The sequence below is a fragment of the Zalophus californianus genome, chromosome 9 (assembly GCF_009762305.2).
Source record: "Zalophus californianus isolate mZalCal1 chromosome 9, mZalCal1.pri.v2, whole genome shotgun sequence".
NCBI classification, from domain to species: Eukaryota; Metazoa; Chordata; class Mammalia; order Carnivora; family Otariidae; genus Zalophus; species Zalophus californianus.
The window spans coordinates 44592980-44605448 of NC_045603.1; the positions used below are offsets into that span (position 1 = coordinate 44592980).

A 12469-nucleotide genomic window follows, 5' to 3' on the forward strand; every position below is an offset into this window, starting at 1 on the left:
CCATGCTCAGCCCAGAATCTACTCAAGATTCTCTCTCCCTCCCCACCCTGCCCCTCCTCCTGCTTTCTCTCTCTCTCTCAAATAAATAAAATCTTAAAAAAAAAAAACTTTACATTTGTTGCCAGATCATAGAAGTCTGTATTTTCAATGAAAATAAAAAGTATTATTTTTTTTTTCAAATTTGAAAGATTTAAACCCATAGCAACTCCAGAACATACACGGCACTTATGGCCCAGAAAGTTAACCAATTCGGAAAGGAAGTTCCATATTTATTCCCAGATCTCCAAGTAAGCTACTATAATATCTATACATTGATTGTGATATTAATAGAGAAAATTTTCAACATTCAGAATGCAAAATCTGGACTAGCAATTTATTTATAAAGTGCAAAGGTATTAAAATATTAGTATTCTAGCATCATTCAGAAATGGAATAGGTATATTCAAAAGTATTTTGTGAAAGACACTTTCTTTGCTCTTACTAATTTTAATAATAATGAGTGATACTATTGTGATACTCATTTTATAGGAAGTTCACTGGCTTGCTCAAGGTTGCCTAAGAACTGGGGATTGAACCTGGGCAGTTTGGCTCTAGAGGCCATGCTCTTAGCCACTACACCAGGTTGGCCAGAATTAGAAGAAATAATAGAGCAACTCTTTGTATGCACTCCACTGGATACCATTCTCAAATTCAATTAAGACCCAATGGACATAAAACGCTGCTTCTGGTATAAACAGAGAGATTAGTTATGGGCATGACCCAGGCCCATTGCTAGCCCAGCTAGCAGGGCTGACCTAGCACTGAGATGCCACCAAAATCAACAGAGAGTCTGTTTAATATACTCAACAAGGACTGAGGTGAACTCAGACAGAAATTCTGTTCTTGAGTCTAGTTACAGTCAGGAAAATCAAATTTAACATCTTTGCTTAATTGTAGCAAATGTTGATCTGGCCTAGAATGTTGTTCACCCACTTTCTTCAGCCACTGAAGCCAATGCTGAAATTGTGTGGCTAATTTCCATAACAGCTATGGTGTAGACATGAAGCAAATCACTCATTGCAAACGTACTAGCACACAGGTGTGCATGTGTCTACTCACAGGCTTCCTTGTGGCTGGCTTTGTTTTGTTTTGTTTTTTCTGATTCTACACAGAAGTTTTTTTTTTCTTTCTTAAAAGCTTTTATTTTAATTCCAGTTAGTTAACATACAGTGTTATTTTAGTTTCAGGGGTACGATATAGTAATTCAACACTTCCATACATCACCCTGTGCTCATCACAACAGATGCACTCCCTAATCTCCTTCACCTGTTTCACCCATTCCCCCAACCACCTCCCCTCTGGTAATTATTAATTTTGAATATGTGATTCACAATATTCTCCACTGAAAGATAATTTTTGGACCCTAAAGGTAATACCATTACACTTAAGTACCTAAGAGTAACAATAATACTGGTGACAATGATAGTAAAAACAACATTTTTTTTTTATTCTTGAAACTATCCCATGACAAAAACAGCATGGGTATTTCATACATATTTTGAAGATGAAGAAACAAGATCACACAACTAGTAAGTGTCAAGAGTCAAAAATTTAATCCATGGAATAGGTAGAAAAAAGGAACTGAACCTCATTCTAGGAAACTGTAAAGTAACATTACTCTGATGAAAATAATTTAACTAATCTGGTAAAAGAGATCTGTGAGGATCTGATATTTCACACTTATCAGTGTGCTCCCCATCTCTGGCAGAAAAACCAGCAAAAAAAAAAATGGGTATCCAATAAATGTTTGTTAAATAGTGAAAAATGAGTCAATATAGATTAATCCCTGGAAATATTTTGTCAATTAAGGGCCCAAAAATGCCAACAAAATGCTTAGCAACAAATAGTAAAATGTTATTTTGTTGTGAGAAGCCAAATTATTTTCAGGCCTGGGGAGTAATATGGCTCATCAGCTCTCAAAACAAGCCAACAATTCCAGGAAAAGCTCCTTATTGCCTTAAAACCAAGGCAAAAGCTTTATTTAAAGAGCTTTTATTTTTAATTAGTCATCTTCAATAGTGTATTATACTTAAGAGTCTTCAAATTGGACCAATCATGTGGATAGTTGGAAAGAGAATATAATTAATGCCAAATCCACTCTGAAGGAGCAACTGACCTAATCTTATCTTTAATCAGACAACTTTGGAAATAAATAATATTTAAATGAAAATATGCCACCATACCACCACCAGCACTACCACTACAACCAAGAGAAGACAAGTCTTCTTCATAAAGTACTTATCTTCCAAGCAAATCTGTGAAGCTTACAGAAAGAACAGGACTCAAAAGCAGAACTTAACTGAGCAGAAAGACACTCAGAATCTAAATGAAAAGAAATGGCTACTGTAACCAGATAAATTTGATTAAATATTAGAGAACACGTTTGAGCCATGTAATATAAACATAATAACAGGTAGCTAAATGTTCTATTATTTCATCATTTGACTAATCTTCTGAGACCAACTGTGCTAATTTTCCAAATGTATCTATGAACACGAACAGTCTGATTGAGCTATTCCATAAACAAAGCAACTTCCGACAGAGGCATGATTGGTCAACTAAGAGCCAAAAAGTACTAATTTATCCACACCTGCTAACTGAAACCACTATACCAAAAACAGAATACAGTGTATACAAGAAACTGATACATAGCAGTTCCATGCTTATAATACCAGGAGGTTTGTTCCACAGAAATTAGCAAAACAAAGGCCTCATTTTAAGTGCTTGATAATTCTTTTACTTAATTAATAAAGAGAATGAATGAAATGTATGACTGAATGTAATGGCAAACAAGTAACAGCAATCCATCAAAGTACTTTACATAAAATTATTGAGCTGGTACATCGTTAACAGCACTCAAGAAAGGCATCACCGGACTATATGTAGAGAAGAGAAAATAAAATTATTAAAGGAATTAATCGGACACAGTTGTATCTGGAGTAGGTAAAGAAAGCATTCCCACATATATTAATTTCTAAAGAAAATATAACACAAATAAGACAAAAGACAGTACTCTGATCATTGTAAAGAATTCTATTTCATCAATCGGAGGGAGAGGTGAAAAGCCAAATATATAAATGATTTCATATAAAGGGGCCTTCCTACATTTATGAATGTAGATCCACAGAGGTTATTCAGCTCAACGCCAAAACATGTTCTACCCCAAATCATCTTTTTGGAATCGTGGTTGAGGAGAACTGCCTGAGCTGTGGACTGCATGGTGGTCTAGCCATTACCACACTCTTCAAACTCTTAGGAAAGATGGTAACAAAGACATGTACTCTCAAGACAAAATGTTTAATGTGACACAGTAAATGCTATCTAAGTCTTTGTCATTACAAATGTTAATAGTAGGGGTGCCTGGGTGGCTCAGTCAGTTAAGCATCTGCCTTCAGCTCAGGTCATGATCCCAGGGTCCTGGGACTGAGCCCCATGTCACGCTCCTTGCTCAGTGGGGAGTCTGCTTCTCCTTCTCCCTCTGCCACTCCCCCTGCTTGTGCTCTCTCTCTCTCTCTCTCTCTCAAATAAATAAATAAAATCTTTAAAAAAAAAAGTGTTAAAGGTATAATTGAGGCAAAATCTTCAACAACCTCAAACTATGTTATTACCCTTTGTGGGGTTTTTTTTGTTTTGTTTTTTGTTTTGTTTTTTTTTGGCTTTCTCTTCACAGGATGCCCTTTTACATTTTTTTTTTATTCATATCACTTGAACTCACTACTTTCCTTTCTCACGTTCTTGTCTGGTAATATCTGAATAGTGTGAAAGTAACCTTGATGAAAAGAGTGAAGAAAGAGGTCCCATAAAGTGTTATGGACTGAGACAGTCACTCCTTGCTTAGAAATGAGTTGTGTTCTAATGTCTTTGAGAACATATAGCTGCCTGGTTAAGGATGATTAATAATTAGGAAATTAATAAATTAGCTTCGGTTGCCCTCTTAGTCTCCAGCCTTCAGTTTTATTGTATTTGTGTTAAAGGCTTTGCAAAGCAAATTCCTTTTAACATATCTGGGAAAAGGCTGAATGATATTAAATGTTGAACAATACATATATTGTAGGGAGATAAACGTTTTTACTAGTGGTGGTAAGAGATACAGATCAATAATGGTATAATCTGCTATTGTAAGTAATGTATGTTTGTGAACAAGGATGTTTAACAGAACATTTCATTATTTTGGTATAAATTTTTGGCATTATCATTTTTTTGGTTTATCAAATGCTGTCTGACAAGTTTTAGCAAGTGGAAGTATTCTGCTTACAAACTGCTCTTACTTGAAAAGGGAATGAACGGGTTGATTTTCCCTGCGATATTTCTAGATATGAAAAAAGATGGCCTTGCATTATTGTTGGGCTCCAGGTTCAGAAGAATTTTCTTCTTAGAAAGTGTCTAATCTTGTCAATTTATCAGTTGCTTTTGAAATTCCTATGGAAATGTAGAAAGACCTTGACACCATGCAAACCTGAAAGTGATCTTCGGAAGAAATACTTTATTCCAAAGGGAATGCTCATTTATCTTTTATCTCTAAGTTTAAAATATACAAAAACCTGAAACACTTAGTGTCTTTCTGAACAAAATGACTTTGCTTTAAAGAAAATTCATTCTTTAAGAACATACAGGAGATTTCCATTTGCAGCTTTGTTTTAAATTTTAAAAATTTCGCATAGGAGAAAATGTAAGGTGATGTGACTAAGAAAACCTCCCAGATACATACCTGAACATATAAAAGGACAAGTGAATATATATGAAAACTAAGGAATTATGTGTGCTTTTTCTTCTCTTCCTAAAGACATCTTACTTAATAAAAGTTGGGTCTTCTATTAGAAGCAGTAAATGAAGCCAAGTTACATTTTCTGAAACTTAACACACCTTGATAACAAGCTCTTCAAAAGCTCGCATTTCCCAAACAATTGTGAAGCCAACGTCTTGATTCTTAAGAAAGAACAAGCGTAAATAAAAGTATGAATGCATTATCTGTTCTTCAGTTGTAGTTTCATCCTCAAAAATGCATTTGTGTCATAAAACTTCTAAAATCGTTAATGTATTTTCACAATTAACAAATGACTGCTCAGCCTTTTTCATCCCTTTTGTGAAGAAATCCCCTTAACAGAACTACTAGTCCATCATTAACATATTTTGTAAAAAGCACAGAATTGGCCCTAAAGTGAGAGAAAATTTAAACACAATTTGTTATTGTAGTAGCCTTAGTGAGAGGTATTGTCATGTGTTAGTATATAATAGGTATCGTTCCCATTTTCACTATTTCTCCTAGAGATTCTTCGTGTCTCTTTAGCCACCACTGGTTAGAATCCAAGTCTCTGGCCTACTTCTTAACACTGACATCCTTTCTGGATGAGCCCAATTTGTACACTCTTTGAGTGTTAGTCTAACCCTCAGTGCACTGGGCATATACACATTAGAACTTCTCTGATGTTTACTCAGAGTTCGGATATGGCAGACAAGACCTTTTCCTTCAGGGGCATCTGCTACTGTCCACACTGCAGTTCTTACTTCCTCTGTGCACTTTGTCTATTGTCCACCAATGCCCCAAACTGCTCTGATCACAAATGCTAAGGAAAAAGCAACTTTTTCTCCCAGAAGAGAGGGCAACAACTCACCGGTTCCACTGAATTAAGGGAAAAAATTTTTTCTATTCTTTAAAATAAAAAAATCTATGTTTTCAGCAAAGAACTTGCTTGCAGAAAGGGGAAGGAGGGAAGAGTAAAGGGAAAGCAGAAGAGGTCTATTTTGAAGGCTGTGGTTCCCCAAGAGACCCAGGTAGACACTCCTTCCATCTTCCTGCTAGTCTTTCGACATAAATGGCACTGCTAAGCTACTAAACAGGATCAAAAAGACCATAACCCTGTGGAACTAGTCACAAGAAGCCTTTAAATTTTTCATATTCAATATGTGTTAGTCATTTGAAAAAATATAGATATCATTGACTAGTTGAAAACAATTGGATCTTCTAATTTACTGACTTCTCAGGAGTAGAAAGAATATTATAATGTGGATTTTGATCATAATAGACAAACACAACTACATGGAAAATCATGAATATACAAACACAATTTATTTGGTATTCAGTATTTATGAAGTAAGATTCTAAAATAAATATTTAATTTCCACATGATCTGTCTGTGACCCTACAGCCCTACTGAGCAAATATATTTTGGTATTGATGAAATATAGACAATAGTATCAATATACCAACTATTATTAAAACGTCTATTAACTCATTTTGAAAAGCACGCAAAAGCATTTTTCCCTACAGACATTAAGTCAAGTATGTATTTGAGAAATGAAGAGCTGAACAAGTAAAATATTAACAAAAACCAAGATGTTTTCTCTCTACCTTTCTATTCCCCCCTCTCACTAGCAAAGTGATTATTATTATTTGGAATGCTGAAGCAGTATATCTTTACATTTAAACTGAAAAAAAAAAACACTGAACTCAATCAACTATATTTCAGTTCATCAATGATTTTCTCAACTTCTTTTTGAGTAAAAATAAAATAATTTAAAAAGTAAAGATAACTTTATTGCAATGCCTGTTAACTTAGGCAGGCAATTTTTGTTGGAGCACATTAAAATGATACTAAGTCTAATGGCAGGATTCATTTTTACTATTTTAGTCCTATCCATGATAGAGACAATTGAGAACATTTTTCAAGGTTTTGGGCAATACACTTTAAGATATCTTTAGTATTTAGCATAATGAAGTTTAGTTGCATGATTCTCCATTAATATTATCTGTATGCCCAGGTATGTGTCCTCATAAAAATTTAGGGAGAATTCCCAGTCTGCAGACTTTATCAGCATACAAAGTTATTGCTGTGTGCAGCTCCAGAGAATCCCAGTTCATTTAACAAAAGAATATACACTCATGTTTAATAATTCTCATTATAGCAGCACATCCTTACAATGCTATATTCAGGAAACTAAAGGACATGTCTACAATATAGATACAAACTATAATGAAAACTTATGCAATACACAGAGGAGATATGATTTTGCCTGCATCAGCACCAGGTCTATAAAATCAGGAATTCTTCAGAGTAGCATTTAACCATGCATCCTTTTCTTGTACTAAAACTCTTTTATTATAGACTTTTTCAAATTAAAATGATCAAGAATTATTGAAGAATAGTAACTGTGTTGAGTCTTCCCTTTTTTTTCTTCCCTTCCAGGGAACACAGTGAGATTTAATATGACCGCCATCAATATCATACCATAACTTGATTCATCCAATAACGTTGTCACTAACAGCCAACTTTGATGAAATAGTGTCAAGCAAAAGGACTACATGCCCCTGAAGTGTATCCTTAGCCCTGAGCTGAAGAAGTTGCTTCTGATGATCTTGACACTTCTGTTTGATGAATGAAACATTATATAAGGCTTATATTCCTATAGAATAAACCACATTGCCAGTATAGATAAGAATTGATTTGGTGAGACTGAGTCTAGTTAAAAAGATTATAAAAATTGTTTTGTAATCTATACATAATTGTTATAAATCTAGGGTGTCAAAACAGATGACTGGGCTTGGAAATGTTAGGGCATCTATACATAAAATCAATGCGCCTTTCTAATGGAGCATTTATTTTCCAGGTACATGATGCCTACTCACATTTGTATAGTGGCTCATACACTTCAAAGACCTTGCAAGTTATTTTATCTTCACAAAAAATTCTATGAGCTTGATAAGTCAGGACAATTGCCCCCATTTTTCAAATGATAAGAAACAATCAGAGAAGTGAAACACCTTTCCTGGAAGCTGAATTTCTTCTTTCCAATCCATTCCCCTGACCTTACATCATACTACCGGTAAAGGCCCATTTCTATAAAATGGTAAACTTGATTAGTTTGTTGGGAACAAAACTATCATAACAGTTTTTATTCCATGTAGTGTTTCTAATATAAAAACTGATTACTTCTGTATCAGAAACTGGCTCTGAACACACACACACACACACACACACACACACACACAATCTAAGATTTTACTAACTAAGCAGACTAAGCAAATATACTGGCCTAAATCAGAACAAGAACTTCCTTGACAATATTATGTAATTCTGGGCTTCTTTATTGCTATTCCATTGAAGGTAGATTGTCATAGCAATCACCCTAGAAAATTGAAATTGTATTTTCATGCTTGAGACTTGGTGTGTAAAAATGATAAAAGCACTGTTTTTGAGATTAGAGACAAAAGAGGTCAGCTTCCTGAATTTCTTTACTCCTGACACAAGACTGACTTCTGATTTTTCTATTTTAGGCTAAGCTCTAGCCAAGCCCAAGCCTTGCACTCCTAGGTAAACTTTTGTGCCATATCATAATAGTATGAGTTACTGCTGACACAGCCGTCACTCTTGTTCTTTCTAGTATTTCTTCCACTCTTGCTGATGCTATTATGAAAAATAGTGCTGCCACAGCCTGAAAGTCACTTAATATCCTCTTATCTGTGGGGCTGACTTATTCTTAAAATTTTGTTTGCAAAGACGATATTAATGATATATAGAGAAGCAATTTGTTTATAGTTTCTTCTCATCAGTTTTTTGAATTTAGTATATTGAGGTACTCTACCAACTAAATAAAGCCACTACAAAGCAAAAGCAATCAGAGATCAGAATGTATTTATAATCTTTACGATCTGAACATAAGGAGACATCATAGTAAGACCTGCACATCCTCACTATTGCCTAATTAATTATAATGGAGTTTATTCTTTCATTTATTAGTTTAATAAGGTGAGCCTTCTATACCACTGTACTTATACCATCATTAATTCTCATTTCTTAATTATAAAATATGGATTTATAAGAAATAAAATCTTGGATCTTACCACCCCAAGGTTTTTATACTTTCAGTTCATGGTCTGTATTTCTATTAAGAACAAAGTCCCAGGTGGGTTATTTATACTTTATGTTCATTTTCAATACATCTTATAAATATGTTCTCCAGAAGGCCTACATTTATAACTTAACTGATAAAAGTGATGAAAGAACACAAAACATCATTCAGAGACAAATTCCAATATAAAGACACTGAAACTTGGGATATATTGCCATGCTAACGCCATCAAAAGCTGTCAGTTTTCAGCCCATGTATAATTCTGTTGATTACTTTTTAATCCAAGACGTATTTTTCATAATGATGAATAGAAGGGATTTTACGATAGATAGCTGAATGAACTTTAAAAAAAGCTTACCTATATGAGTAGCATGCCACTTGTAATAAGGTCATTTTTTTAATATTGAAACATAATGAAATTATAAATCAGTAATAATCCACAGCATAATGAAAATTAAATGAAAATTTTAAACAAAGTTGGTTCAAAGTCATCTAAAAATCAAAAGATATTTTGGGGAGTTTGGGGAATATTTTCAATATCCTTAAACATTTCAGTTTTAAAATTTCACATTTGTTAAAAGAATACTTTAAATAATTAATATCGTACGGCATTGGTGATTTTTCTTCAAAGTTCTTTAAAGGCATTTTCACTTATTTCCACTGCCATGATAAAACAGTTTCAGTAAGATTTTTAGAATCATGTCATATATGCAGACACCTCTAGATACAGAGGGCTAAGTAAAAGGATCTCATTGTTTGAGGCAATGACCCATGTTGCTTTTACAAAATAAGGACAACTCTGCATGAACATAATGAAAACATATCAATATGATATTACTATTATCATGGTTCCTCTGTGAGATATGTAAGATCACATTTTTTATGCAGTAGAAGTTGGCTGAATTGATGGTAGAGAAGTTATGTCATGACTTACAGACACCTTCATATTTCATCTTGGTTTAACTCTTCAACTCATAATCATAATTTTAACAGATAATTAGGTAATCACTTACTATTAATACTTTAAACATCAAAAAAGAGCAGTGCAAATACATGTTATTGCTATGCTATATCGCAGATGAGATATGAGTTTCTAGAAGCTGAAAAATGTTAGTATTTGGCAATTTTTACACAGTATCACTTAAGCTAAATTTAAAATTCAAGTTCCAAAACAGCATATACCCTGGGTTTCATTTAATAATGACACAGTCGCTTATTGATTAATAAAAACATATAAAATGAAAACCTTATATTAAAAGACACATAAAAACCACCCTTCCCTCCACTTTTTCTTTTAGGATGTTCTAGAAACATCACTGCTTAAGGGACAACAAACTCGACTTCAGGTTCAGACAGACAGATATGTTCTTAGAGTGCAGGTACCACATGCATAACTCTTTATGAAGTTAATGACATCTTCCTAAGTCATTTGATCCTAGAGTACATCCACAACCATAATGTATTCTATAAATAAGCAAATGTTTTAATTTTTAGTCACAATGAAGAAATATTAAGGTCTCGTTTTTGTATATATTGAAATACTGTATACACAAAATATTACTTATGAATTACTGTTACCTTCTCAATCTTAAAGAATTTTCCTTTATTCTCAAAGGTAACAATCTAAGATATTTCTAGAAGAAAAGCTATAGCATTTTGAAATCAACTTATAACCAACCAAACTCTATTCAGTTCTAATAAATAAACAGAACTTTTTTGGAATACTTCAAATTTAAGTTAAATTTAAATTTTGGTTACTTTTTCTTTATTGGACAGGTGATTTTCCAGATGGCATTTTCAGTCGCCTCTAATGATAACATAAGCTCTGTAACACAAGACCAACCTTTCACTAGAAGTCCAAACAACTAAAAAAAGTGCACCTACCATGTTCCAGCCAGGGTAGAGATAGTCCGTGCCAACAAATTCAAAGTAGTGAGCAAAACCTTCTTTCAGCCACACATCTTCCCACCATACTGGAGTCACAAGGTCACCAAACCACTGCAATTAAAAAATGAATGAGTATCAGATAAAATCAAATTTTTTTATCTAAAATCAGAATGATTTTATCTAAAATTAAATGCATTAAACTATGACTATCATAACTAGAATTCATTCCCTAACAGATTTTGTGATCTTAAAATGTACTGTGGCAAGACAATTGATTTGTTCAACTGGTGACACAAATACTTGGTGACACTAGGTTTTTGTTTTTGTTTTTATAAATGCTTTCAGGGAAGAACAAAAATATAATGACCAAGGAATAAAAAAGGAATATTTAACCCGGAGAAGAAAGGACTCAGGAGAAAAAAACTGATTACAGCTATTTTCAAATATTTGGAGACCTGGTACACAGAAGAGGAAGAGACTTGTGTCCTGTGGCCCTACAAAGAACAAATAAGAACTAATGGATGGAAATCAGGATTGGTAGATGTCTGCTAAAGATATAGGAGACCCTCTAACAGAATGAGATGGCCAAAAATGGAAAGTACTGCCACAAGTGGTGAGCTACTCATCACAGGGGGTATGGAAGCATTGCCTTCCCACAGCACAGAAAACTCAAAGAAGACATTGGCTGACTGAAGGAACTGAGGGCTTCCACGATGTTCCACGAGTCAGTTCCCTGACTCTCCGTGATCTTGTGATAATAAGGGGCTGGACTAAAAAAAAATCTCTAAAATTCCTTCATGAAAAATAATGTCATTTTTTTTCTTTTTTGAGAGAGAGATAGAGAGAGAAAGCTAGTGGGGGGGGGGAGCAGAGGGACAGGGAGAGAGCGAATCTTAAGCAGTCTCCACACCCAGCACGGAGCTGGACACGGGGCTCGATCTCAAGACTCTGAGATCATGATCTGAGCTGAAATCAAGAGTTGGATGCTTAACCGACCAAGCCACCAAGGTGTCCCAATAACGTTGCCATTGTTAATCAGTGTTTTAATTAGATCATGATGCCCCACTCTGACATCCTTGCTTAGTTTGGCAAAAAGTTAAAGAAATTCTTTTTTTCATTAAAAATAAAAACAAAAACATTATATGCCTAGAGTGATCCTAAAGACTTTGGGTGTGATGATGAAAAGTCAGGAAATGTCCCTTCTTGTGCAGCTGACACTTAATTGTGGAGGCAAGGGCAATGAGGGGAGATACAAAATAAAAAATATAAAAGCAAATGAACAACACAATTCCAGATCCAATAAAATGTGGTAGGAATGGGGAAAGAACCACTTTAGATTGTCAAAAGCAAAAATGCTCTCTCTAAGCAGGTGACATTTGAGCTCAGACTTTAACGATAAGAAGGAGCCAGCCATGAGAAAACTTTGGGAAGAAGATTCCAGGCAGATGTAAGCAACACTTAGTGTAAAGACCTTAAGTGGGAATGAGATATTTAAGAAACAGAAGGAGAAGGCGGATACTATCAGATCAGGTATAGCTTTAGGAGCTCCAGTAAAGAGCTTAGTGACTGAGCGTTTCAATATTAATAATAAAGTATCAGTTACTCAAGAGGATCTCTAGCTGAAATACGAATAAGAGATAGTAACTAACTCTACGTTGATGACCATAAAATAAATGATATTTAAAATCATTTTTAT

At 34.3% G+C, this 12469-nt stretch overlaps 1 protein-coding gene across 2 annotated transcripts in view; it reads right to left on the bottom strand.

The window, feature by feature from the left end:
• The window catches only part of TRHDE (thyrotropin releasing hormone degrading enzyme), a 364978-nt gene that overhangs the window by 164400 nt on the left and 188109 nt on the right, over positions 1-12469 (bottom strand). For both annotated transcript variants that reach the window (XM_027595212.2, XM_027595211.2), the window contains exon 5: positions 10771-10884. In XM_027595212.2, the coding sequence (XP_027451013.1) occupies positions 10771-10884 (114 nt within the window). The remainder of the gene's footprint in view (positions 1-10770; positions 10885-12469) is intronic.